The sequence below is a fragment of the Neofelis nebulosa genome, chromosome 3, assembly GCF_028018385.1.
Source record: "Neofelis nebulosa isolate mNeoNeb1 chromosome 3, mNeoNeb1.pri, whole genome shotgun sequence".
Lineage (NCBI taxonomy): Eukaryota > Metazoa > Chordata > Mammalia > Carnivora > Felidae > Neofelis > Neofelis nebulosa.
The window spans coordinates 77102037-77129170 of NC_080784.1; the positions used below are offsets into that span (position 1 = coordinate 77102037).

Here is a 27134-nt window from a genome sequence, read left to right on the forward strand (position 1 = left end):
CTTCATACGGTTTTTATGGAAAGGAATTACCAGCGCACCGTTTTCCTGAGAAAACCAGATGGCTGCACTGCCACATTCACCAGGGCCTCAGAGATTTGTGCCGAGCTTATTAGCAGTTGCCGACCTCCTAAGAAAAACTAAGAAGACCTTATCTAGAATGCTTGAAACGCAGGCTTGTGATCTAAAGAGCCAGAACAGGCAGCCCATGTGTGACTTTGTATTGATCCGTCATTCCCTGGGCGGCAGTGGCTCGGCCTTCTTCAGCCCTGCCGCGTGTAGCTCGCCCCATTACCATCACAGATTTTCACATCCGCTTCCAGTTGTGTGCCGGAGCCACGTATCCCCCAGCGAAGTACGGTTCCTGCTTGGAGAGGCTTCATCACAGCACTGACACAAAAAGACAAACAGAAATCTGACTTGCCATGTTATCCATCCAATAAAAAAACCACCCAAGGGTAGAAGAATAGATATTCATCACGTCCCAGCAACTCAGCCAAGCCTGGGAGTTCAAGTGCAATATTTCTAGGTGGATTTAGAAAACCTTTCCTTGGCAAAGCAAAGAGCTCTGCTTCTGACAGCTCTTTTCACCAGCGGGCCAGCCTGTCTGCGTTAGAACAAAGGGAATTCTGCCCGTCTGATTTGGGCCAGATAGTAGTTTTCTACTTCCCCAGCGGTTTGCTGTACCATTGTGGAAGTTTGAATACTTTTCCATAAGTTAAGCAAAACTTCCTCTTCATTCTTCCTGCATTTGCCTTTATCTGCAGTCAAGCTTTGGCTGCTGAGGCAGCCTTTGCCCTGGTTTAGCATGAGCAGAATAGTAACATTGGCTTGAAAAGAGATTCAAGAGATGATTATGGGATTATTCAGTAGGCTTGTCACCAGAGAATTTATCTGTTACAAAGGGCATGTAGATTTTTTTTTTTATTATGGAATTTCTACTTTAGCAACCGTGTGCCTGTGTGTATATTACGGCATCTGCAATAGCTGAGCTTTCAGAGAACTTTTGTTCCTATGTCTTGCTTCTTCCCAGTATCTTGTTTTTCCAGAAAGTTCTTTTGCTTAACGAAGGTTCTCTGAAAGGGCAAGGGTTCGAGAGCCTTACCCGCAGTATAAAGTGAAAAAGACCATTTCGGGGAAAGTGTGGTTTTATTTGCATTTCAGCAGGTAGGAGAAATCTAAAAATGTGTTCCCTCTGCATTTGGAAGCTTCAGCTTCCCCTGTGTGAGGGGAACATGTTTTTATCTTTCTTACTGAGAAACAAAGGATGGACTTAGCCACATTTTTTTGGTTCTGCCGAACTGCTCTGAGCTGGCAGTTAGCTATAGTAGTTAAGGCACTTTGATGAGTGCCTTGGGGTTACTCTTATGCATAATTGTGGCAATTCTAATATTTAAAGGTGAACATGGTATGATAAAGAATGAGTATTCACATGTGAGGTTTTTTTTTTTTTCAATGCACATGGTGATGGCAGCAGACATTAATTCCATCCGTGGATATTTACCATGTAACTGCCATGGCCCAGCACTGACTTAGCTCTATTTATCGAGTGAACAGGACAGAATGGCCCCTGACTCACAGAGCTGACAGTCCAGAGGGGAGACATAGTAGTCTTCTTCACATCTCCTTGTTGAGCCCACCCAGGCGATTGTTTTCACAGAGCAAGAGGAGAGGCAGGGTTAGCTGTGTCTAGTTTGGCTCCGAAGGTCCGGAAGCCACTGCTGCCTCCATCAGCTGTGTGGTCTGAGTCGGTCACATGTGCCTGGGTTCTTCCTCCTTTTGGAAACATTTGAGAACCATTTCTGTCATTTTGGGGATGATGTGAAGATGAATACAGTTACGATCCACTTTTGGTTTTTCAGAGGTAGAATATTCTGTCTGTTCCTTCTTCATTTACTTCTTTTCCTGCCTTCTTATTCTCACAATCACTGGGACTTCCGGCAGAGGATAGGCCTGGAAAGAGAAAAGACAGTGAAGTGGAGCCAAACTTCATGGGCCCGAAGATGAAGGACACAGCTCAAGGGTAAAGGGTGTAGGGTTCACAGGGCTGATGGTGAGAGGGCGGGTGAGTTTGGGGGACAGTGGATTTCATTGCCCTCTGGTTCACCAAGCCAGGCTTTTGGAAATATGTTCATTCCTTTGAGAAAAAGCTATATAAAAAGCACCATGACAGGAGTAGAAGTCAAATACTTGCTGTTTACTGAAAGTGATTAGAATTTTCTGGTGGCATTTCCATGTTTAGGAAAGTACAGGTAGGTGTCTCAGAGGAGGCAGAGGGTGACAGTTTCAGATTTGCCTTCAGAATGCTGATCTTTCATTTTTTTGGAGATATATATATATATACATATATATATATATATATATATGTATATATATATATATGAATTTTTTTTTTCTTTACAGAATGAAGTTGGCCTACTGGAGTTCTTCCAGAATGTGATAAAAGAAACTAGGGCAGAGCCAAAAAAAGTAACTAGTTGGGTCCTCAACATTTTTCTGGGTTTTTTAAAGCAACGGAACCTTGCTGTCAATGAGAGGTGAGTAGAGTCTGGGGATTCTTTCTTCCTTTATGATGAACTCTGTGTCCAGAAGCAGTTTAAGTAGGGCAGGGCTGGTGTTTTGTTCTCCGTCGTTCCCCTTAAGATCTCCTAACAAGACACAAACACCCTTGTGAATTCCAGATTCTGAAGCTATCCGCCATCACCTCTGAGATTTCATTTATTTGTTCCAATCTCTGACTGTCCGTACTGCCCTTTGTACCATGCAGGGCTGGGGGCCTGAAGATGAGTAAGACCAGGAGTCTACAAGCTGGTGGGGAATACAGATCTGTAAGAAAACAGGCATTCACCTTAGTGTGGTCCTGTTAGGCCAGAGGCACAAGGTGCCATGAATGAACACCAAGGGGGCCTGGCCTGAGGCCGGAAGATGACAAAGGTTTCCCATGGAGGATATGCTGGAACCAGGCCCTGAAGACCTAGTGGGAGTTGCCAGGTGATGGGAGGGATGAGGGGATTCCGGGTAAGGGAGTGGCCATTGGACACTCAGAGACGAGCAGGCATGGAGGCTTAGGAAACCCAGAAACTTCGGGGTGCCAAGGGGGTACGCAGGAAAGCTCAGGAGAAAGCTGCAGAGACCACCAGAGGCCACCGTGCAAACACTTCTGTCAGCAGCTCTCAAAGCTATAGATCTCCAGCACACTCCAGTTTCACTCGGAGGGGTGGAATGGAAGAACAGACCAGAAGCAAGGAGCCTGTTGCCAGAGTGCCAGTAAGAAATGCCATGGGCCTGAGCTGAGGTAGATGGGAGAGCAGTTATCTCACATCGCATGACTTCCAGTTCTTACTCGGACAGTGGAGTGACATGGAGGATAGTGTTTTTCAGCCTGGCAAGAGCTAGAGGAGGAGGAATGAGTTCAGAGGGAAGGGGCGGGGCAGGATGCCATGTTCCATTTTGGACGTGCTGAGCTGGGCTGCCTGTGGGACAGACATCCCCCTCACGGGCATAACCAGGAGGCAGGCAGATATATGATCTACCACTGATGGGAGATATCTGGCAGGTATAAATCCTAGAGTTCTCATTTCGTTATTCAGCACATGTTTATTTAGACTCTGTGCAAAGCACTGTGCTAAGCATGGGAAGATCAGTCAGCACACAGATATAGTCCCTGCTCTCTGAGCTGACAGTCTAGAAGCTGGTGATTATAAAGCAGTGAGCTAGCAGGTGCCCTGAGAAGGCGAAGGTAACAGCTAAGCTAAGGCCTGAGGGAAAGATGAGTAAGGTTAGTCAGGCAAAATCCAAGAGGTAAGAGTGTTCCAGGTATAGGGAATAGCACGTGTAGAAATCTTGAGGTAAGTTCAGGCATCATACCTCTGGCAATGCAAGTGCATAGTCCAGTATGGGTGGAACGTGGACTTCGTGGCTTATAGATGGTACTTGAAGTTGTTAAAGCAGAAGAGAACTGTCAGGGAGGCTACGGCCTGATAAGATGGCTGAGGAAGGAGCCAGAGATGCTCTAGACTCTTAAGTGAGAAGCGTGGGCAGAGAAGGAGGCATCCGAGAAGAAGTGGCAGGGAAGAGGAAAAGTAGGACAGAGTTAGCACCACAAAAGCCTAAGAAAAGGAAAGTTTCAGGAAGGGAGGAGCAAGCAGCAAATTTAAATGGGAGAAGGAGGGAGAGTGAATTCATCAGGAACCCCAGGCTGATGGCCAGGGCCTGGCAGGGTCCCGGTGGAAGGGGGAGCCCAACCTCAGCAGGTGTGTCATTTGTCTCAGCAGCCTCCCATGGCCACGGAGAAGTGGAGGAGGGGGGACAAGCATATGTTGATACCTGATTCTGAAAAACTATTCCCTCAAAGGAGGTTAACACCATACAGTGCCAGTTTCACATCCAGCCTCTTGCTTGCAACGTGTATATGTATGTTGTAATGTGGCATGTGGGATCAATTCACTTCCTCACTTAGCTCCTTACCACCAGTGGCCTTGGATGAGTTCCCCTCTATGACCCTCCATTTCTTCACTATGAAACAAAAATGACAGTACCTGCCTCCAAGGGTTTTTGAGAGGAAAATGCACAGTGCCTGGCACATAGTGTGAGCCCTCTGTGTTAGTTTCCTTCTCTTTGACAGGTCGGTATACCAAGTACCAAAACAGTGGCCACCCTCAGTCCCCTAAATTCCTGTGGCATCTGTGGCCTTTTTGTCGTTCATTCCTGTTCTTTCAGGTTTGGCCTCTCTTCAGAAACTCCACTCTACACTGAAAATATTGTGGCCTTCAGTGAAGACTGGAACCATCTAGAAGAGTTTATGAGGAGATACAACTGTACCAAAGCCTTAAAGAATGGATAGGATTTGGTGAGGCAGAGGTCTGGGCAGCACCTGTAGGGAGCCAAGGGTGGAATGGCAATGAACTGGCATGTTTTTAGACCGAGGAGGAGCATAGCTTACAGGAGCAGAGAATGGAAAACGGCAGCAAGCACTGCTTCCTGTATGGTTGGAGCAGGGCTGGAATCTGAGGGTGTGGGAAGTCACAGGGGAGGTTAGCTGTGAATCCAGTAAATACGTGTAGAGCACCACTAAAAGGACCCCATCCAGGCTCTCAAGGAATTCTCCATCTCCTGGGGAGGACTAGACTCATGCATCAGTATTTTATTTCAAGGCAGAATGGGGTGCTTCCTGTTTTAGAACAATACAAAGTGCAGTGAGAGCAGAGAGGAGGGAGATTCATGTTGGCCAGGAGAAGCTGGGAAGGCTTCAGGTGTGATTTGAGCTTTTGGAGGAGTTACCGATCTGATCTTTAAATGTATGGTTTTCCATGTTATTGGCTGTGATTCTTAAAGTCACGGACTTTTCTAAGCAGAGACCTTAGATAACCTTTGGTTCAGCTCATTCCTTTAGCAGACAAGGTGGCATACCTCAGGTGGGGACACACCTCAGGTGGTGAGCTGCTAAGACTGGAAGCCACGTCCCCAGACTTCCGAGCTAGTTTCTTTCTATATTGGTCTGTAAAATTAGGGGTTGGCTCGACAACCATGTTGGTAGCTGTTAAAGGAGCTAAGGTTAATAAATTAGCTTGTCAAGTGCACTTGGAGCCCCTGGTATTTACCCATACTCATATGCACTAGAGTTTTAAGAACCCAAAGGGTACCCCGTTCTAAATAAAAGTATATGTAACTGTTCCAAAAGCAGGTAAAGAGGAAGCTAAACAATAGCTCTATCACACAATTTATGTAGATCAAGAGCCGAGGATCCAAAACCAAGCTGTAGGCAGCCTCTTTCTACACAGTTCAAAGAACCATTAGCTGGGCTGGATACAGCAGCCTCACCTTGGAATAAACAGTAATTAGTGCACAACTCAGCTGCTGGGGCTAACATTTCCAGAGCTTAGAACGGCCGTAGCTGCGGAGCTTTGCAGTAGTCTCATGATGACCCCAGGCAGGGAACACTCTGGAGGTCAAGTTGGCAAGAACCGATTTTGCAAATTAGCACTCATCTTTAAAGACCTGTCATGGTGTTTAAAGGGTCCAACCAGAAAAGCTCTTGTTGAACTCAGCTTTTTAATTATTTTGAGCATATTGCTTTGAAAGTTGTTTTTCTGTTAACTCCTTCTAAATCACTATTAATAACGGGTTTGATGTAGTTAAGAAAGTGGAAATTACAGACACCCTGACCAAGCATTTCGTGGTGAGATCAGGCAAGCCCCACCATCCAGTTGTCCAGTCTAGTTGAGTGCCCCAAACTTCAGGTCAGCCAGGGGCAGCGGTTCCTGAGGCACTAGCAGATCAGGGCAGGCTTTTGAGCCAAGAGGGGCTTGGTGGTGAAGGGAAGGTAAGTCCAGCAGTGTGATGTGTGGGATAGCATCCAAGTGGGGCTTCAGGGTTCGGAACCTGTTAAAGATCATTCTGGCGGGCCTGTAAGCGAACAGTGCTTATGACTTCTTAAACCAAAACAAAGAATATGTGACAGAAACCATGTGTGGCCCACAAAGCCTTAAATACTTACTCTCTGTCACTTCCCAGAAGAAGTTTGCTGACCCCTGGTTTAAAACATGTTTGGTGAGAGCTGGTTGAATCTCGTGGTGGAGAGAACTGGACCCCGAAGAAGCAGTGGCAGTCTTGGGAACAGATGTGCTTCCTTTCCCTGGCAGCCTGAGGTGAAGGCAGAAGACCATGTGGGAAAGAATGCTGGCCGGTGCTCATTATTGGGCCAGGAGTGAATGAGGGACAACCAGGGAGAGGGAAGAGATTGGAGGCCCAAGGAGAGGAGTTTTCACAAAGGGCTTTAAATGTAGCCCAGAAGTCGGGGTGCAGCAGAATGGGGAAAGCTGTTACGCTTGGCAACAAGCGAGGAGGGGTGTGATTTTTAAGAGAACATCTTCTGTAGAGGGGGAGGATTGGTGCTGGAATGGCACATGCTTACGAGGACAGATAGTAGCCACTAATGCTAGATATTTATCCGTAAAAGTAAGGTAAGAGACCAGGCTTGCAGACTCCGAGATCACTTGCAGACATTTTCAAGGTAGGAAGATCTGAGCATTTGTGAGGGTGCATGATTAAAGCCAAGAGAGAGGAAACAAACATGCAAATGGGATCTGCAGGAGTGGAAAGTAATGGGATAAAAGCATGGGTTGAGGGGTTTGTTTGCTGAAAGAGGAGGAGGAGGGCATGATAGAAATTTCTGAGTCGTGCATCATGAGCTGCTCTCCTTATGAAGTGAGAAGTGGGGGCAGGCGCTGAGAAGAGAGGTGGGAAGAAGATGCCGTGGCTGTTACAGTTGCTTTGGTGGGACCACCGGATAGGGGTGTGGGGAATTCATCGAGAGGAACACAAGGATTATTGAGCAGCAAGAGCCACCTGGATGTCCAAGTCCCAGTGTCCTCCTCCAGGAGATTCCTGTGTCCCATCTTAGCAGAAGTAGAGAAGGTGGACTTTAGGCTTGAAATGGGTGCAGAGATGGAGACGGGCTGCTCATTTCTCTGATGCAGGGAGGGGGCAGGAATGTGCAGTTGTAGAGGTGGCAGTGCGTCTGCTCCCGATGCAAGCTGGAGGTGGTGTCGTGACCCTGAAAGAGTGCTAGCCGGACTAAAGGAAGCGGGCAGATTGGAAGGATCCCTTTGTACCTACACTGGCCTCAGGGGATTGGAAGCTGGCATGCAAAGCTTAAGCATTTAGGTGTCAGATTCTTCTTAGTGGAGACACATTCACTGTCCAGAGACTGGCATCTGACAGCAACAAATCAGTAGCTTGTGCCACGGCTGCCAATATGTTGCAAATCTGATGATGGTTTATTTATTTAACTGAGGAGTGGGGTCTTTCAGGATCCGCGTGACAGGTACTGATCTTTGTCATTGTCGTATTCAAGGTTAGCCCCGGCATATCTGGAATTAATGTAGGCGGTATACCAGATAAATATCCCTGTTGGTGGGAAGAGTTCTGTGACACAATTTCTTACTGACCGACTGTGTGTCAAGCATTTGTGGGTACAGAAAAATGAGTGAGAAATCTCAAATACTGTTAGGTCAGTGGAAATATTTTATGGTGTACATTTATGACCTAACTAACGAATTAAGGTCATTAGATGAAAGGCAAAGTATTTTTAGTTACGTTGTGTTCTATTTCTATTCTCCATCTCCATGTCCCTTATATCATCAACTCAAATGGGAGAAGGGACCTTTTCTTTTTTTCATGCTCTAGAAATCCAGTTCAACCTCAATGCTTATTATGGGTTCTATACACTGTCTACACTCTAATCAGCCACTGTATTTTCTAGGATTGCAGAGCATGCAAGGAACCCACATTTTTAAAACAAACTGATTCTTTATTACTTGTCAGTAAGGTAGAAGGCTGGAAAGGGGGTTTATCAGTTTATTTCCCAGCCCTCTGTCCCTCTTGCTGCTGAGATTTAATCAGGGTGATTCACAGATGTTCCGAATGCCAACTTAATAACACCAGACAGTCTCCAAACTTAATTTCCACTTGGAATTACCTCTTATCCATACTTTGGGATAAACAAAGACTTTAAGGATGATGGTCTGCCTCCGTGTGTCAGCTGCTTCGAATGAACAACCCTAATGAGGTTTCACTGTGCTTGAATCAGAGTCCAGTAAGTCAGAGCTGGTAAACTTGAACTCAGTTGGTTTGGAATGCATGGAAACTGGATGGGGGCTAAGTGGCAATTTCCTTTTTATTATCTAAAAGCACGCAAAGAAATTAATTGTGATTGATGAAAACTAAGACAAAAGGTGTTTTCAAGTGGTGTTAAGCACTTCAAAAGTTTTAGTTTATACAGACATACTAACGTGCTATTTATAAGTCATTCCTATTTAAAACTAGTCCCCTAATGACCTCAGATAAACAGTGTTCTTTTAGCCTAGTTGCTGTATGTGTTTAAAAGTAGCAAAATCAGGGGTGCCTGGGTGGCTCAGACCAGTGGCTCTTGATCTCGGCTCAGATCATGATTTCGGGGTCGTGAGTTCAGGCCCCGTGTTGGCCTCTGCCCTGGGCGTGAAGCCTGCTTTTAAATAATAAGATAGCAAAATCACATATTTTAAAAGAAATAGTCTAGGGGGCACCTGGGTGGCTCAGTCGGTTAAGCATCCAACTTCGGCTCGGGTCAAGATCTCACAGTCTGTGAGTTCGAGCCCCACATCAGGCTCTGTGCTGACAGCTCAGAGCCTGGAGCCTGCTTCAGATTCTGTCTCCCTCTCTGCCCCTCCCCAGCTTGTGCTCTCTCTCTCTCAAAAATAATAAACATTAAAATTTTTTTTTAAAATAGTCTATAATTCAGTGTTACTTTTCACTAAGTCACATCCTAAAGGTATAGATATAATGGATCCTGGGCCCTTCTGTGGTGAAAGCTCTCAGAAAGCTGTTGTGAGCCTGTGGAGGAGAACAGTGTCTGTGCAGATGCCCATGGGGACAGTTAACGAAGCGGATGGCAGTCACTGCACTCTCTTAAGGAAAAGCTCTTACAATTAAAAAGAATTTATATTTGCATAAAAGCACTCAGAAAAGTAGCCTTGTTAGCTCTTTTGTTTGAAGTAATTTTTAGACTGATCTTGCATTCGAAAATATTTAATTACTGAGTGGTTGTTTTTTTGGTTTTTTTGTTGTTGTTTTGTTTTTCTCTTGTCATGGTTCATGAATTTTGCAGCCACTCCTTTTTTTTTTTTTTTTTTTTTTGACTAATTAAACTGAGCAGTTGTTGCTACAACTTCTGCCAAACGGCCATTACTGTTGAGTGGTAAAACAACACTAGTCACCGAAACATGTTATATCCTAACCTACAAAATAAATAAATAAAATAGAGCCCCATTGCCCTGTTATTTCCATTCCTGGGTGTGTTATTTAAACCTACAAAATCGAGTACTCTTCTTCTAAATGGGTGTATGCTGACAGTGTGAAATATACATTTATTTTTCTCTCCTTTTGGGGGCTGCTAGTCCTGTCACACCTTCTGTGCTGGCTGAGCTTCTCAACCTGCTGGACAGAAAAGTAATTTCTTCAGCAGCAGCTAAACAGGTATGTCCCCACTTCCTAAAGTTTCTGACTGCTCTGCTATTCCAGTAGATGTTGTATGTGAAATTCAAATGCCGTCACTAACTGAATTTCATAAAGTATTAAATGCGTGTAAGGGCTGTTTTCATACTGAAAAGGTAGAAACATTTCAGTTAGCAAATGAAAAAAAGCTGGTATGTGCAATGCAGGTAATGTGCTTTCCATCTTTGCTAAGCAGGTGGTTCCTGTGTGGTTTTGCCTGGAACATTTTCCAAACATTTGTTTATGTGAAAGGCGGGACTGTAGCTTTTGGGGGCTTTGAAGCACGTGCACTGCCCCTTGTGACCCCCACGAGGCCGATGCCAGAGCACCTTCAGCGCTGCTTCCCGGTCCTCTAGTCCTTCTCAGTCCCCTGCAGGCTCCCAGCCACTACTAGGGCTTTATTTGTCTTCATTGCATGATTGCCCCCTGAAATTTAGTCTTCCAGCAAGGAGGATGAGGTCAGACAGACTGCCTCTTGTTTAGTAGATAAAACTTTATACACATGTGCAGTGTATGCAAACTGAGAAAAACAGCATCGTCATCAAAGGTGGCCTCTGCCTCGTCTCCTTTCCACCTGACAGTCATAGGTGGGTGAAAGGTTCCTGGAATCCAGAAAAGTCTTAAAGGATAAAGAACACCAAGGTGGCTGCCTTATTTCAACTTTGGGTATCAAAGCCATCAATGCTTCAGCCAGAAACTTAGTGTGACTTTAATGGTGCCTCCTGCATTTAATATTTATACCACATCAACAGTAGTGGCAGGCACAAAGTGAGGCTTTGGAAAAGCAACTGCTTTTGGCTAATTATGAGACGCTGTGGCACTCACACCCAGCTCTGTGCAATGAAACTGGAGACAGAACTAATAAAGGCTCTGTTTACCCACCGCCCAGTGAGGCTGTCGACTACAGGGACCTTGGCACATGTAGGAAAAGATTTGAGTTGCCTGGATGTTAGAGGAATACAAATGTTTATGACAGTGCTCAGCAGTGACAGAAAGATTAGATGGCCTGAAAATCCATCTATGTTTTAACATGTGCCAGTACTTCATTTCTTTTTAAGGCTAAAGAATATTCTGCTGTAAGTATATGCCACATCAGTAAATGGACATTTGAGTTGTTTCCAGTTTTGGGCTCTTATTGAACATGCTGCTTTGAACATTTGTGTTCAGATGTTTTTGTTTGAGCATGTGTTTTCAAGTTGGTTACGTATAGACCTGTACGAACGGAATTTCTGGGTCATATGGTAGTTGTACATTTAACATTTTGAGGAGCCGCCCGACCATCTTCCAAACTGGCTGCACCCAGTTGCATACCCATCAGCAATGTATGAGGGTTCCAGTGTCTCCATATCCTTGCTAGCACTTGTTATTGTCTGTCTTTTTGATTATAGGCATCCTAGTAGTAGGTGTAAAGCGATAATCTCACTGTGGGCTTGATTTGCGTTTCCCTAATGACCAACTATGTTGAGCATCTTTTTGTGTCTTTTGTAGGGTACTTTTTTAAAAGAAAAATGTTACAATTAACTTTTTACTGAATTTTTAAAAAGAATCCAAGTAGGTCTTGGCTTCTAGAAACCCTGTGTGCCAGAAGGGTACTCCAGTAGAGCAGACTCTCTGCTTCTGCTCCTTCTTGGTGTTTCCCTCTGACGGATTGGGGTTCTATTAGTGATTAGATGACCAGGAGATGAGGAAAAAAAAGTAGACCAAGTAACTGACTCCTAAGGATGACAGATATGGAGAAAGAGCCATCCTGTCCTTAGAACACTCTGAATTCCAAAGAATCTCCCACTTTATGTCTAATTTACTATTAACCCATCACTCCCCATTATTTCATCCCTTACACATTTTACCGCCCCTTCCTTGGAGGTACTCCGGCAGTGCTCCTGAGATTTACAGGCCTCATCCCCTTGGCACCCCAGGGGCAGGGGTGTTGACAGGTTGCTATGATGCAGCACTCCTGTTTTTCAGAAACGGAAAGAGAAAAAGATTACTTATCATCATGAGCAACCTCCTGGTAACTGTGGACAAAAGCATCTCGATTCTTGTCACAGGATCTAGTTCTAGCTGTTGAAGTTGTGGGTAGCGGCCCCTGTCTCCCTCACCAAGGAGAGGGCCGTCAGAGTCACGGTTCACCTGCAGACCTGCACCCCGGGATCCTGAGCCTCTTGTGAGTCAGAGGCCCTGGGCATTGTCCACACTGCTGGCCAGCCACAGCCCCAGGGGAAATGGTGTGGACTGTGTGCATGCCTCCTTTGTGCACACCGGAAATAGATGTGGCTTATCCACGGTCTCTTGGGGATTGTCCGCTTAGCATTTCAAGTGGAACCAAGCCGGGTTATGATTCCATAGCGATGGAAATTGAATTTTAACATGTAGGTGTGCCACTTAACCCGTCTCCTCTTGTCTACTTTGGGATCTGCTTTAAAGAGAAATCACCAACCCCTTTTAATGCAGAAAATGTTATATGTAATGCAGTAAAACTGTTACAAATGATGTGATGTCTTTTTCTCCGTTTTAGTGAGTGCTTCAGTTCTATGTGCATTTTACTGTGCCCTACTTCTTTTCAGGGCTTGGGCTGATGTTTGTGCCTTTCTAGAAGAATGACCTTTCACAGTTCTTGCCTTTGAGCAGAGGGGACACCCCTTTCTGTTCCTGTCCCGGCCCCCTCCCTACCTTGTCCCTTCAACAGGCCTTTCCTCCACACTCTGACCCTGGAAACCCCAGGACAGGTGAGAGGCCCATCTGCTTTCCTTCCATCCTTCCTTCCAGATACTTTAAAAATAGCTTTATCGAGACACAACTGGGTAGTAGTTGACAGGGTGTGTGAATTCAGTCCCCAGGGAACTTAAGGCTGCCCTATGTGTCAGAGCCGGCTCCGTGGTCAGTGTGTGATTGGGGGTTCCCAGCTTGCGTGACCCCATGCTTTCAGTGGCCATTTAACACAGACGGCCAGCATTACCCTAAGAATCCTGTGTTAGGGACTTTGATCTTGGGTGGGCAGCGGCAGGGCCTGGGAGCTGCACTCCTAGCCAGAAACAGTTGCACTTCGATAGCACTTCCCAGGGTGGTGATTAAACACAGACAAAAGCTGAGGATTTATGCTGCAGCACGAGGCTGGCAAGTACAGAAGCCATTATGTTTGCAGCAAGCGGGCTGGGGAGCCCTGTCGAGTCTGGCCTGGAGGTGGAAGGCCCCTTCAGTGATTCTCACCCTGCTGGGCTTCAGCCAGGAGTGCACAGACTGTGTCTCAAACAGGAACGAGCAGAGGATTAGACAGCTGGAGTCTACTGCATCGGCCCAGGGGGGCTGGGGCTGGGCTGCGGTGGCCACTCGACCAATTGAGGAAGTTAACAAGCCGGTACGTTTTCACTCTGGGAGTAGAGAACACCCCAGACACAGGGCTCCCATTTGTTCCTGGAGGCCGCTGAAATGTTTCTCCGGCGTCACTCTGTATCCCCGCCCTACCTCGCTCTACTTTCTCAGGGAGCAGCCAGCCTCTGCATTTAAAAGTGTCCATCCTAGCGTTGTCTTGCTTTTCCTCTTGAATGGTGTGGTTTGGCAGCGGTTCCCGAGCTGCCTCACATGGCCTCTGTTCTGGTGTTTTTGGCTCAGGCTCATCCAACCAGCGTTCGAGCCTGTCGGGTCCCACTGTATTAGGTGCCAGGCAAAGGCTGAGCCCCTGGTCAGCCTCCTCGGGTCCGCTGTGTGCTGTCAGCCACGGTGGCTGTTGCGGGCCAAGAAAAATGATGCAGGCCCAGGAGCGGCCTGCTGGGTTGGCCAGGTGTGCCAGCTTACGATTCCCAGGCCCCAGGGACCGCCCACGTCTGCTGAGCTTTCCACCTCATCTGCCTATAAAGAGGTGCTGCATAGATTCCTAAGTCCTCACAGGTGATTGCACTTTTGAGCCAGCGATCTAGATCCCTCTTGAGATTTCCACATTCTCCTGCTGAATGTTGGACATTTTTTAGGCACTGTTTTAGGAGACTGTGCAGATGAACAAAATAAACACTGGTCAAAGTCTAAATACTTACCAGAGGGCTAATTTAATCATATTTTGATAAATATACTTAATGGATATTTATTAATATGAAAAGTAGTTCTGTAGCAAGTAAAACAAAAGCAGATCACAGACTGTATATATGTTATGATTGCAACTGTGTTCCCAAAGAAAAATAGGGGAAGGAAAAACACCAAAATACTAACATTTATTATCTTGAGGGAATGGGAAATACAGGTGATTTCTTTTTATCGCTTTTATATTTCCTTATTTTCTACAGTGAACATGTTTTTAATAGAAGTATAGTTGACACATAATCTTACATTAATTTCAGGTGTACAACTTAGTGACTTAACATTTATGTACATTATAAAATGATCACTAGAACTCTAATTACCATCTGTTACCAAAGTTTATTATTGACTATAATCACTATGCTGTACCTTGACATCCCTGTGACTTGTTTTGTAACTGTAAGTTTATACCTCTTAGTCCGCTTCACATATTTCCCACAACCACCATTTTGTTCTCTGTATCCCTGAGTCCATTTGTCTTGTGTTTTTTAAATCTTTTTTTTTTTTTTTTTAACGTTATTTATTTTTGAGACAGAGAGAGACAGAGCATGGACAGGGGAGGGGCAGAGAGAGAGGAAGACACAGAATCTGAAACAGGCTCCAGGCTCCGAGCTGTCAGCACAGAGCCCGACGCGGGGCTCGAACTCACGGACCGTGAGATCATGACCTGAGCCGAAGTCGGACGCCTAACCGACCGAGCCACCCAGGCGCCCCTGTCTTGTGTTTTTTAGATTCCACATACAAATGAACTCATATGATATTTTTATTTCTGACTTATTTCCCTTAGCATAGTACCCTGTAGGTCCATCTATGTTGTCACAAGTGGCACGATTTTCTTTCTTATGGCTGAGTAATATTCGTTTGTATATATATACCACATCTTCTTTATCCATTCATCTTTTGATACACACTTAGGTTGCTTCCATATCCTGGCTATTATAAATAATGCTGCAGTGAACATACAGATGTATATATCTTTTCAAATTGTTTTTCTCATTTTCCTTGGATAAATATCCAGAAGTGGGATTACTGGATCATACGGTGGTTCTATTTTTAATTTTTTGAGGAGCTGCCACACTGTTTTCCAGAGTGGCTCCATCAGTCTACATTCCTACCAACAGTGTATGAGGATTCCTTTTCTCCTCACCAACATTTATTGCTTCTTGTGTTTTGTTTTTAGCCATTCTGACAGAAGGTGGTACCTCATTGTGGTTTTGATTTGCATTTCCCTCAAGATTACTCATGTTGAGCATCTTTTCATGTGTTTGTTTGTCATCTGTAGGTCTTCTTTGGAAAACTGTCTATTCAGGTCTTCTACCCGTTTTTTAATCAGATCATTTGATGTTTTTTAGTGTTGAGTTGTATGAGCTCTTTATATATTTTGGATATTAACCCCTTACTGGATAGATCACTTGCAAATATCTTCTCCCATTCAGCAAGTTATCTTTTCATTGTGTTGATGGTGTCCTTTGCTGTACAAAAAAGGTTTTTGGTTTGATAGTCCCGTTTATTTTTGCTTTCATTGCCCTTGCCTGAGGAGACAAACCCAAATTAACATTGCTAAGACCAGTGTGCAAGATTTTACTGTTTTAAGAATTTTATAGTTTCAGGTCTACATCTCCGTCTTTAATCCATTTTGAGTTAATTTTTGTAAATGGTGTAAGAAAGTGGTAGTTTGATTATTTTGCAGGTAGATTTATTATATTGCATTATATTTATTGACTCCTTTGTCATAGATTCATTGAACATATCAGTATGGTTTTATTTCTGGCCTCTGTTCCATTGACTTCTGTGTCTGTTTTTTTTTCCCTTTTTGCCAGTATCATACTGTTTTGATTACTGTAGATTTGTGGTACAGTTTGAAATCAGGGAACATGCTGCTTCACACTTTGTTTTTATTTCTCAAGATTACTGTTGCTATTTAGGGTCTTTTATGGTGGTTCCATACAAATTTTAGGACTCTTTGTTCTAGTTCTGTGTAAAATAATGGTGGCATTTTGATGGGGATTGTATTGAATCTATAGATTAGTTATTACGGACATTTTAACAATATAAATTCTTCCACTCAGTGAGGATGGAATATCATTCCATTTATTTGTGTCATCTTCAGTTTCTTTCATCGGTGTCTCATAGTTTTCAGAGTACAGGTCTTTCACTCTGGTTACATTTTTTTTTCCCTAGGTATGTTATTTTTTTTTGATGCAGTTGTAAATGGGATTGCTTTCTTCTCTTTCTGGTATTTCATTATTAGAAAAGCACAACCAATTTCTGTATATTGTATCCTGCAACTGAATTTGTTTATTCTAATAGTTTTTTGGTGGAGTCTTTAGAGACTTCTTAGTATCATGTCATCCATAAATAGTGACAGATTAACTTCTTCCTTACCAATTGGATGCCTTTTCTTTCTTTTTCTCCCCTGATTGTTAGGACTAAGCTAGAACTTACAGTACTATGTTGAATAAGATAGTGGCAAGAGTGGCCATCCTGGTCTTGTTCCTGATGTTAGAGGAAAAGCTTTCAGCTTTTACTGTTGAATACGTTAGCTGTACGTTTTGCATATATGGTCTCTATTATGTTAAAGTGTGTTTCCTCTCTAGCCACTTTGTCATAAATGGATATTGAATTTTGTCAGAGGTTTTTTTTGCATCTATTGATATTATCATATGATTTTTATCCTCATTTTGTTAATGTGGTGTATCATGTTGGTTGATTTGTGTATGTTGAACCATCCTTGCATCCCTGGAATAAATCACTCTTGATCATGGTGTATGATCCTTTTCACATACTTTTAAATTCAATTTGTTAACATTTTGTTGAGGATTTTTGCATCTGTTGTTGATCACGAATATTGACCTGTTATTTTATTTTTTTTACTTTTTTTTGGTAGTGTCCTTGGTTTTGTTATCAAGGTAATGCTAGCCTTGTACAATGAATTTGGAAATGTTCCTTCCTCTTCAATTTCTTTAACAATTGTTTGAGAAGTATAGGTTAACTCTTTTAAAAATGTTTGGTAGAATTTGCCTGTGAAGCTGTCGAGGCCTGGACTTTCGTTTGTTGAGAAATTTTTATTACTGATTCAATTTCATTATTGGTAATTGGTCTGTTCAGATTTTCTATATCTTCCTGATTCAGTTTTGGAAGATTATATGTTTCTAGGAATTTATTCATTTCTTCTAGATTGTTCAGTTTGTTGGCATACGAGTTTTCACAGTTGTCTCTTACAATCTTTAGTATTTCTCTAGTATCAGTTATAACTTCTCTTTCATTTCCTATTTTATTTGGAACCTCTTTTTTTCTCAATGAGTCTGACTGAAGGTTTGCCAATTTGGCTTATCTTTTCAGAGAAATAGCTCTTGGTTTCATTTATCTTTTCTATTTTTCTTGTTTTGTTTTTTGGTGTCTATTCATTTCCACTCTGATCTTTATTATTTCCTTGCTTCTACTAAGCTTGGGCTTTGCTTGTTCTTTTTCTAGATCCATTAGGTGTAAGGTTAGATTGAAACTTATTCTTGTTTCTTGACGTGGGCCTGGATTGCTGTAAACTTCCCTCTTATGACATTTGCTTGTGCTGTGTTCCATAGATTTTGGAATGTATGTTTCCATTTTCATTTGCCTCAAGGTATTTTTATTATTGCATCTTTGATTTCTTTGTTGACCCATTGGCTATTCAGTAGCATGTTGTTTAGCCTCCATGTTTCTGTGTTTTCCAGGTTTTTTTTCCTTGAAATCAGTATCCTTGAAATACAGTCATGGTCAGGAAAGATGTTTGATACGATTTCAGTCCTCTTAAATTTATCAAGACTTGTTTTGTGGCCTCACATGTGATCTGTCCTGGAGAGTGTTCCATGTGCACTTGAAGAAAATATGTATTCTGCTGTTTTGGGGTGGTAGGCGTCCATCTGGTCTATTGTGTGATTTAAGGCTACTGTTTCCTTATTGATTTTCTGTCTGGGTGATCTTTCCATTGATGTAAGTGAGGTGTTAAAGTTCCTTACTATTATTGTACAGTTGACCCTTGAACAACACAGGTTTGAACTATGTGGGTCCACTTACACACAGGTTTTTTTTCAACATATATTAGAAAGTTTTTATTTTGTAAATATAATTTTTTTCACAATGTCTTTATTTTTGCTGTATACATATAACAGTGTTTTGTATAAGACATTATTAATATAGGTACTGACAGATGATACTTGTAAATGTACATTAACTTATGGTATTGATAAGTACAGTAATATATGTCTCTTATGATTTTCTTAACATTTTCTTTCCTCTAGTTTATTGTAAAGATACGGTATATAATATATCTAACATACAAAATGTGTTAACAACTGTTTATGTTTTCAGTAAGGCTTCTGGTCTACAGTAAGCTGTTAGTACTTAAGGTTTGTGGAGTCAAGAGTTATATGTGGTTTTTGACTGCAAAGGGGATCAGCACCCTTAAGCTCTGTGTTGTTCAAGAGGCTGATGTATTACTGTTAATTACTCCCTTTGTGTTAATATTTGCTTTGTATATTCAGGTGCTCCTGTATTGGGTGCAAAGATACTATAATTGTTTTATCATCTTGTTGGATTGATCCCTTTACCATTATGTAGTGCCCTTCTTTGTCTTGTTATGGTCTTTGTTTTAAAATCTATTTTGTCTGATATAATCATTGGTACCCCAGCTTTCTTTTCATTCCCATTTACATAGAATGTCTTTTTCCATCCCTTCACTTTCAATCTTTGTGTGTTTTTATGTCTGAAATGAGTCTCTGGTAAGGTAGCAAATGTGGGTCCTGGGTTTGGTGGCGGGGCTGGGGGGGGGGGGGTTGTTGTTGTTTTGTTTTGTTTTTTTAATCCATTCAGCCACCCGATGTTCTTTGAATGGAACATTTAATTCATTTACATTTAAAGTAATTATTGGTAGGTATGTACTTACTGCCATTTTATTAGTTGCTGGTTGTTTCTGTAGTTCTTTTCCATTCCTTTCTTCTTCTCGTTCTCTTCCCTTGTGGTTTGATGACTTTTAGTGTTATGTTTGAATTTCTTTTTCTTTTTATTGTGTGTGCCTATTACAGGTTTTGGTTTACGGTTACCATGAGGTTCATAATATAATACCCTACGTATATGGCAGTCTGTTTTAAGTTAATGGTCACCTAATCTCAAATACATTCTACAAGCACTATGGTTTTCCTCCTCTTCCCATTGTTTTGATGTCATATTTTCAGTCTTTTTGTGTATTGCTTAACTAATCTTTATAGATTAACTGATTTTACTTCTGTCTTTTAACCTTCATACTACCTTTACTGTATGTTTGCTTTTGTCAGAGATTTTTTCCTTTCACGGTTTTCTTATAGTTGTAGCCTTTCCTTTTTTGTTTCCAAAAGCCCCTGTAACATTTCTTCTAAAGCTGGTTTAGTGGTGATGAACTCCTTTAGCTTTTGGTTCTCAGAAACTCTCTCTCCTTAATTCCAAATGATAACCTTGCCAGGTAGATTCGTGGTTGTAGGTTTTTTCCTTTCAGCACTTTGAATATATCATGCCACTCCCTCCTGGCCTACCAGATTTCTGTGGAAAAATCAGCTAATGGTCTTATGGGGTTTCCCTTGTCCATAACTAGGTGCTTTCCTTTTGCTGCTTTTAAGATTCTTTTTTTCTTTTTGCTGCTCATCTCAGGGGACTTCCATTACCCTGTCTTCCAGATGCCGATCCATATTTGCTCTCGATTCCTTCTACTGTATTTTCATTTCAGTTATTGTATTCAGCTCTCATTGGCTCTTTTTCATATTTTCTCTTTGTTGGAGTTCTCACTGTATTCATTTTTCTCTCAAGTTTGGTAGGCATCTTTATGGCTGTGACCTTGAACTATTTATCAGGTAGATTGCTGACCTCCATTCTGTTTAGTTCTTTTTTTGAGGTTTGTCTTGTTCTTTTGTTTGGAACATATTCCTCTGTCTCCTTGTTTTGCCCGACTCTCTATATTTGTTTCTATGTACTAAGCAGATCAGTGACATTGCCCAGTCTTGAGGAATGATCTTATGTAGAAGGTATGTGCTGATCCCGACTACTCCCCAGGGGTGGTGCACAGGAGCTGCTTGGAGGGGCACCTCAGGGGAACATCTGGGTGGGTTGAGCAGTGCTTGCAGGGTAGATGGAGAGTATCAGAGATGGTGCCCACCAGTGCTTCCATTGCACAAGAAAGTTCCCACAAATCCATGCACCTCTGGCACATACCCTAAGGGTAGTCAATAAATCTCCTCCTTATATGGCCCAAGCACTTTTCTTTTTTTCTTTTCTTTTCTCTTTTTTTAACCTTTGTTTATTTTTGAGAGAGAAAGAGAGAATGCAAGCAGGGCAGGGGCAGAAAGAGGGAGACACAGAATCCAAAGCAGGCTCCAGGCTCTAGGCTCTGAGCTGTCAGCACAGAGCCCGAACTCACAGGCTTGAACTCACGAACCGCAGTATCATGACCTGAGCCAAAGTCGGACTCTCAACCTACTGAGCCACCTGGGCGCCCCAGCCTGGCACTTTTCAAACGGCTGCCCCTGAGCTGGGTGTCAGAGTGAGTTTGTACTCCAACCTTTTAAGAGCAGAACCTCATTTCCTGTAGCCCTTGTGCTCTCCCGGAGCTAAACCCTGCTGATTTTTAAAGGCACACGTTACTGGGGGGCTCATCTTCCCAGTACAGGTCCCCGGGGCAGCAGTGCCTGATGAGCCTGAACCCTAAACTCCTCAGGGGGGACCTCTGCATTGATTTCCCTCCTGCTTGTGGACTGCCACACCAGGCGTGTGGGTCCTGACTAGCCCACGTCTCTGCCCCTCCTGCCCGCCTCACTTTAGGTCTTTAGTTGTGGAAGAGCTGTTCTGCTAGTCTTCAGGTTGTCCTCAGAGACGATCGTTCTGGATGTAGTTGTAGTTTTGGTGCGTCCTTGGGAGGAGACAAATTCAGGATCTTCTTACTCTGCCATTTTCATCCTATCCCCCCAACATGTATTTACTCATATAAATTAGAAACAATGTTTTGCAGTTTAAGAAATTTAAGAAATTTCTAATCTAAGAAGTAGATGAGAGAAATCCTTCAGACTTGCTTTTCTGCCTTACACGTCGTTCCGTTATCCCTGTGCTGCTGATGCTCCACTAAGAAGTTTGTTGAAGGCAGGGAAGGTTCTTACCTGTTTTTGAGCCCTTCTCCCTCAATGCCTCACCCATTTTCTGACTGAAAAAATAGTTGAAAAGTTGGTTGGATGCATATATAGTCCGTGTTTTTCTAAGAGCAGGGACAGGTTTTCTCTAAGCAGCCAGGCCTGTGCAGCGGTAGCCAGAGGGGTGCCCTGCGGGGGGGGCTTCTAGGAAGACCCACCAAAAACACCGCTCAGCCACAGTCCCCGTGAGTATTCTGATAGCTGAGCGGAAGGCGCACGGACTGTTGTAGCCACGGTCAACATTTGTGGTTTGTCTTTGTCCAGACTGGGGAAACCTTTGAGCCCTGCAGAGATACAAAGCATCTTCCCCTTCATTTGCTTTGCCCTGTGTGCTAATTATTGACAAGCTCTGTATCTCTGGGAGGAATGGCTCCTGGCTGGCCTGTCCTGAGCCCGAATGTTCATAAGGAACATCCAGTGCTCAGTACTGACCGCTGGCAGAGATGAAGGAGGTGCCGCAGGAGACTAACAGGGGAGCCCACACCCCACCCCTGCAGTTGACACTCGAAAAACAAGAGGAAGGAGGAAAACCACCCTAGGAAATGCCTTCTTTAAAAATGTATTCCTTTCTTCCCCAACTTTGATAAGTTTGGGGATTTGTTGCTGTTATTTATTTATTTTTTTTTTAGATAGAAAAATACACCATGAACTATTCGTTATCGTAGCCAGATTTGGGTCTAGCTTCACCAGTAGGGGATAAACGTGGCATGGCAGAGGCCCCTGTGGATGACGATTTATGTTTTTAGTTATTTTCTCTTTTGGAACTTATTATGGGGCCACTTTCTTGCCCCCCGGAAATCATAATTCCCAGCAGGCTGAGCTTTCTGGACTTCATCTCAGTGCGGTGGTTGCATCCCTCAGCCTGTGCTGCCCCTGCCTTCAACAGGATAATAGCACCTCAACTAAGTTGTGCAGTGGGCGTGAAGCGGAGCTGGCCCTGGCCCTCTGACTCCTGCCGGCAGGGGCCCTGTGAGTCCTCAGCAACCAGCCCGCACATCTGGGAATTCACTGAATCTGCTCTACCTCAGCTCCGCTTGTCCTGGCCGCGGCAGGGGGAGCAGGTCCTCATTTCTCCGTCCCTCTCTCCCTCCTCTGGCCCGTAGGTGTTTGAGGAATTGTGGAGGAGTAAAGGGAAGACTCCATCACAGATTGTTTCAGAAAGGAAGCTTGAACTGATGCAGGATGAAGAGGCACTGGAACGGGTGTGCCACACCGTGATGGAGGGGCATCCTCAAGTGGTAATTAACGGTCACCACAGGGTGGAGAGGGTCTACTCTCCTGGTCAGACCAGGACAGGGCCAGCCTGAGGACTCGGCCAGGAGCCTCTCCACTGCTCCCTTTCACTGCCCAGAGGCACTTCCTAATTAGGGCCGGCCCTGCTTGCTCAGCAGTTCCCTAAAACACTTTATCCGTTTTTAGCCAAGGTCAAGAGCTGAAATTTGGTGAATAGTAGAAAAATACCACATTTCCTAGAAGGAAAATCCACCCCTGGAGTTGCATCTCATGCAGTTCAGTTTACAGGGGTGTTTATTGGGCTCACCGGATCCAAGTTTTGACCTCCCAGCACGGCACCCTCTCCCAGGGTGGGCACTTTGAGTCTGTTACCACTCACTCTGCTTTGTAAGGAGACCGCTCACTAACAAGCCAGCAGGCATGACTGCAGAAAGGGAAGAAAGATGGGCAAACGCTTTAGCTCCATGCCTAAAAGAGGTGGGAAGAAAGGCAGAAAGGGAAATTACTTGTAAATTATGGAGAAAATCCTTGACAGGAGCATAGCTGAAAACCAAGTCATTCTGTGTTCTGAGCACAGAACAAAATATAAAAGCGAAAATGAGTGCCGTCCCTTCCTCCCCAAGTCTAATCATACTGTCTGGAGATTTTTTAGTGGGTAAAAAATTGCTAGCATCTCTTTCAGAATAATACCCACCCCCCCATCGGCTTGCCGGGGACACTAACAGCTCTGAAAAGAGCTCTCGATAAGGAAAATGAGCTTGCGCTGGGTCCAGCAATCTCCGTCTTCCTGCCTCATCTGTAGTGACTGATAAAGACACACTTTCAGTTTCGGACTCGTCCTGCGACACTGAGTACAGATGCCCACAGACGTTATTACCCATCAAGATGCCGCAGAGCCGGAGCTCGGGGCGGGTGGCCCTGACAGTCAGTGGCTACTTGATAGGAAGCTGGCGCCTCCTTCTTTTGTTGTCCCCATCCTGCCCACCACAGTGCACTCCCCAACCCCCGTGCTCTGGGACAGCTGCCATTTTTCGTATTTGTCTTCTGACAAACACGTGTCCTTGGCAGGCAGTGGGGGAGAAGGAAAGCTGGGCATCTCCATGCCTGCTGACCACGGAAGGATTAGAGAAGGACCTCACTCTGACTAGACTAGATCGTTCATCTAGGGTTACTCACCCCAAGACTGAGAAGCTCTGTGTCCCTGTGTCACTGTGGCACCCAGGAGAGCACCCTCGTTCCTGCACTCCAGCTCCCTTGCTGTGGACAGTCCCTCGTCTTACACACAGCCCTCTCCTTGTCCGCTTTAATCAGAGGGCAGAGTGGCAGACATCCCTGTGATGGGAGCCTAGAAACTGCCTCAGAAGTTCACACCTCCCCCCTTTCCTTTTCTCATTTTATATCTAATCCTAACAGGAAAAAAAAGAAATGAAGTTTAAGTGTCAGAAAACATAAACCTTAATTTAGCATTTTTAAGTATGCATATCATTATTTTCTCCTCTAAAACAGTTTCTATCTATCTTTAAAGGTAATGGACATGAAGAGGGGAAACCCCAGAGCCATAAACAAACTGATTGGGTTGGTACGAAAAGTAACTCACAACCGAGCAGATCCTACGGTGATAAAGGAGATCCTGGAGAAGCAGTTGTCGTCATGAGATGTTCTGGGTCCGTCTCTGCCTGAGGGACAGCAGAGCGGCCATGACTGAGAACCTGAGCCCGTGAAACCTGACATCCAGGGGCTCAACCTGCTGGTGCCTCCCAGTCTCTAGCCCCAGCTAGAGCTGTAGGCCACCCAGGGCCAGACCCGACTCTGCCCTGGGATGCTACCTGCACAGACCAGCAGCGACAGCCCCGTTTGCCTCATTGACCTAGAAGGGGTTCCAGGATGGCTGCAGTGGTGCTGAAGGAATAGCACGTTCCAGGCCTTAGTAATTCTAAACTAAGTGAAACACACGGTTTCAAGTGCTGTCACTGTTCTAAGAAAACTTCCCATCCCGCACTTCTTTAACAAGTATTTCTGAGTAAGTTCCAAAAGCCAGGCACTGCTCTAGGTGCCAGGCATGAGCAGTGGTCAAGAGGGACCATGGTCTGGATGCAGTATTTTAGACCTGAAAGTAGATGAGTGGAGATGAAAACCACAACAGGACAGACATGCCATAAACACACTTTTGTCTAGACAGGCCCTGCGGGGCTGGGAAGGAGGGCATTAGTCTCACTAGCCCGCACTCATCCACGGAGTAAAAGTGACATTGCCCACCTGCTCAGCTCCCCAGGGATTGCCGGGAGGTCTGAGAGTAAATGAAACATTATTTGTAATAAACAAAAAAAGTTTTCAAATAAATTTAATGAACAAAATATATACTGAAATATCACATAAAAAATTAACTTACACGTCAAAGATTGTGCAGCTGACAAGGACCCCCGCCCATCCCACCCTCAGGCCGAAAAAAGATTAAAACAAAAAAATGTAACATTAAATTGATTTGTTTTCCCCGGAAAGAATAAGATTATAAACTAGTACATCAAAATCTTGACCTTTAGCAGTAATTGTGGTGCAGTTAACAACCTCTCCGTGAAGGCTGGGTCGCCTTCACCCCTGTTCTCGTGACAGTAATGCGGCTTCTGTGTAACGCACCGGAGCACCCCTGTGTGCGCCGCGTGCCTTTGTTACCTCTGACTCACGGTGCTCAAAGACCACTTTCACAAATGCTGTCTTGTAATGTGTCAAACCGTGGCATAAGAGAACAGACTCTTCGGAGGCTCTGATTTTACACTGGATTCTCCAGCGTACCAAGAAGAGTCCAAGCATTGCTGTCATGAACGGTGGCAGCTGGGGAACCAGAGAGAAGCAGACCTTCCCCATCGCCAGGGTGACCATGAGTGGTGCCCCAGGTGCTGGCAGTTGCTTAGGACTTCCCTAAGCATCCCCCTTACCCAGCCAAAAGAGCAGGGACAGAAAGGAAACCAGACAAGCAAGAAGAGGTAAGGTTTTTAAAAAATTGTGACAGAATGAGTGGCTCAGAATTGTGCGAGAACATGTTACCTCACGCAGCAACCACGTGCCTGCTCCGCATGCATTCTGTTCCAACACTGACGACCTACTGGACCTAGAAGTAGAATATTTTCTTTTCTAGAGAGAGAGGCTGAGTCCAACTTCTCTCTGCACTTTGCAAGTCTGAATTACAAATGGGGCAGGACAGCCTGAGCCTGGATTCTGGCAGGATGGTTTTCTCAGGAATAATATGGTTCAGTTTTGTCTTAAAAACTCCATTTTCACCAAAGGTCTGGCTTCTGGGTAATCAAACGTTACAAAAAATGATACTGGAGGATCTTTCCGGACCCTTTTAAATCAAGGCCTTGCTAAAATGGGTGATGGGGGTGGGGAGGCAGCCGGATGAAGACAAATCACCAAAATTATGTCCAGTGTAGACTGTATTATGGACTGATCGTTTCCAGAGAAAAATGCCATGGAGACACCTGATCTTTATAGTGCCGTCTGCCTCAGACAATTGCCCATGGTCTTGAATGCCCACTTCTGAAATCCTGAGAATTAGACTGCTAATAGAAAAAGTAAAATCAAAACACAGCTCAGATTATCTTACTTGGAACCTGACTATATATTCAAAAGACCTGTTTGCATGACAGAGTCAGAAACTCACAAAGTATGGCTCTACTCATAAACAGGTCTCAAGTACAGTTTTTTTTAATTTTTTTTTCAACGTTTTTTATTTTTATTTTTGGGACAGAGAGAGACAGAGCATGAACGGGGGAGGGGCAGAGAGAGAGGGAGACACAGAATCGGAAACAGGCTCCAGGCTCCGAGCCATCAGCCCAGAGCCTGACACAGGGCTCGAACTCACGGACCAGACCGCGAGATCGTGACCTGGCTGAAGTCGGACGCTTAACCGACTGCGCCACCCAGGCGCCCCTCAAGTACAGTTTTAAATACATCTTTGCATGAGTGAGAATTTAGTCTGCTTCGTTGCTGTTCCAACGAAAATCTCATGAAGATGTGTGAGTTGATGTCATGTGAAGCCATTGCCATCTGTCATTGGAATCTACACACCTGTAGGCTGGGAGGGAAATGTGCTGGAAAACTGGCTCATCCGCAGGATGGCATGAACCAACTGGACCTGGTCATGCCCAAACCATGTGTTCTGTTGGTTGACAAGGAAGTTGGTTGGTTGGTTGGTTGGCTGGCTGGTTCTGGCAGAAAGTTAGGAAGCTCAGCCTCAACACTTAGCATGGTACCTGGCACAGAGTAACTTTAGTGAATGCTGATTAAGTTTATAAAACCAAATTAGTGGACAGCCTTTTAGGATGAGAGGCTGGTGCTGCCAACAAGTAGGCTTTGAATTCTGGACATGAGTCTAGGAAGGAGCTTCTTGACTGTCCAGGCATATGTACCAAGGTGAACTTCTGTTCCTGTCTCTCAAAGTATACATGCCCCAGAAAAAAAGAAGCTAATCATTATTTATAACAAGTTTAGCATGTTTCAGCTGAGCTTATACACACACACACACACACACACACACACACACATCTCTTTTCTAATTATTGCTTATCTGCAAGAAGGCTATGAAATTTTTGAAAGTACACACCCTCTTGGAGCTTTGAGTTA

General features: G+C 44.2%; 1 protein-coding gene across 4 annotated transcripts in view; it reads left to right on the forward strand.

Moving 5' to 3' along the window:
* The window catches only part of GATB (glutamyl-tRNA amidotransferase subunit B), an 84477-nt gene extending 59607 nt beyond the window's left edge, over positions 1-24870 (forward strand). For 3 of the 4 annotated variants that reach the window (XM_058721169.1, XM_058721170.1, XM_058721172.1), the window contains 4 exons: positions 2401-2534; positions 9933-10011; positions 22385-22519; positions 24040-24870. In XM_058721169.1, the coding sequence (XP_058577152.1) occupies positions 2401-2534; positions 9933-10011; positions 22385-22519; positions 24040-24168 (477 nt within the window). In that variant the 3' untranslated portion in view covers positions 24169-24870. The remainder of the gene's footprint in view (positions 1-2400; positions 2535-9932; positions 10012-22384; positions 22520-24039) is intronic. The other variant, XM_058721171.1, reaches the window with a different exon arrangement.
* Positions 24871-27134: the final 2264 nt, after the last annotated feature.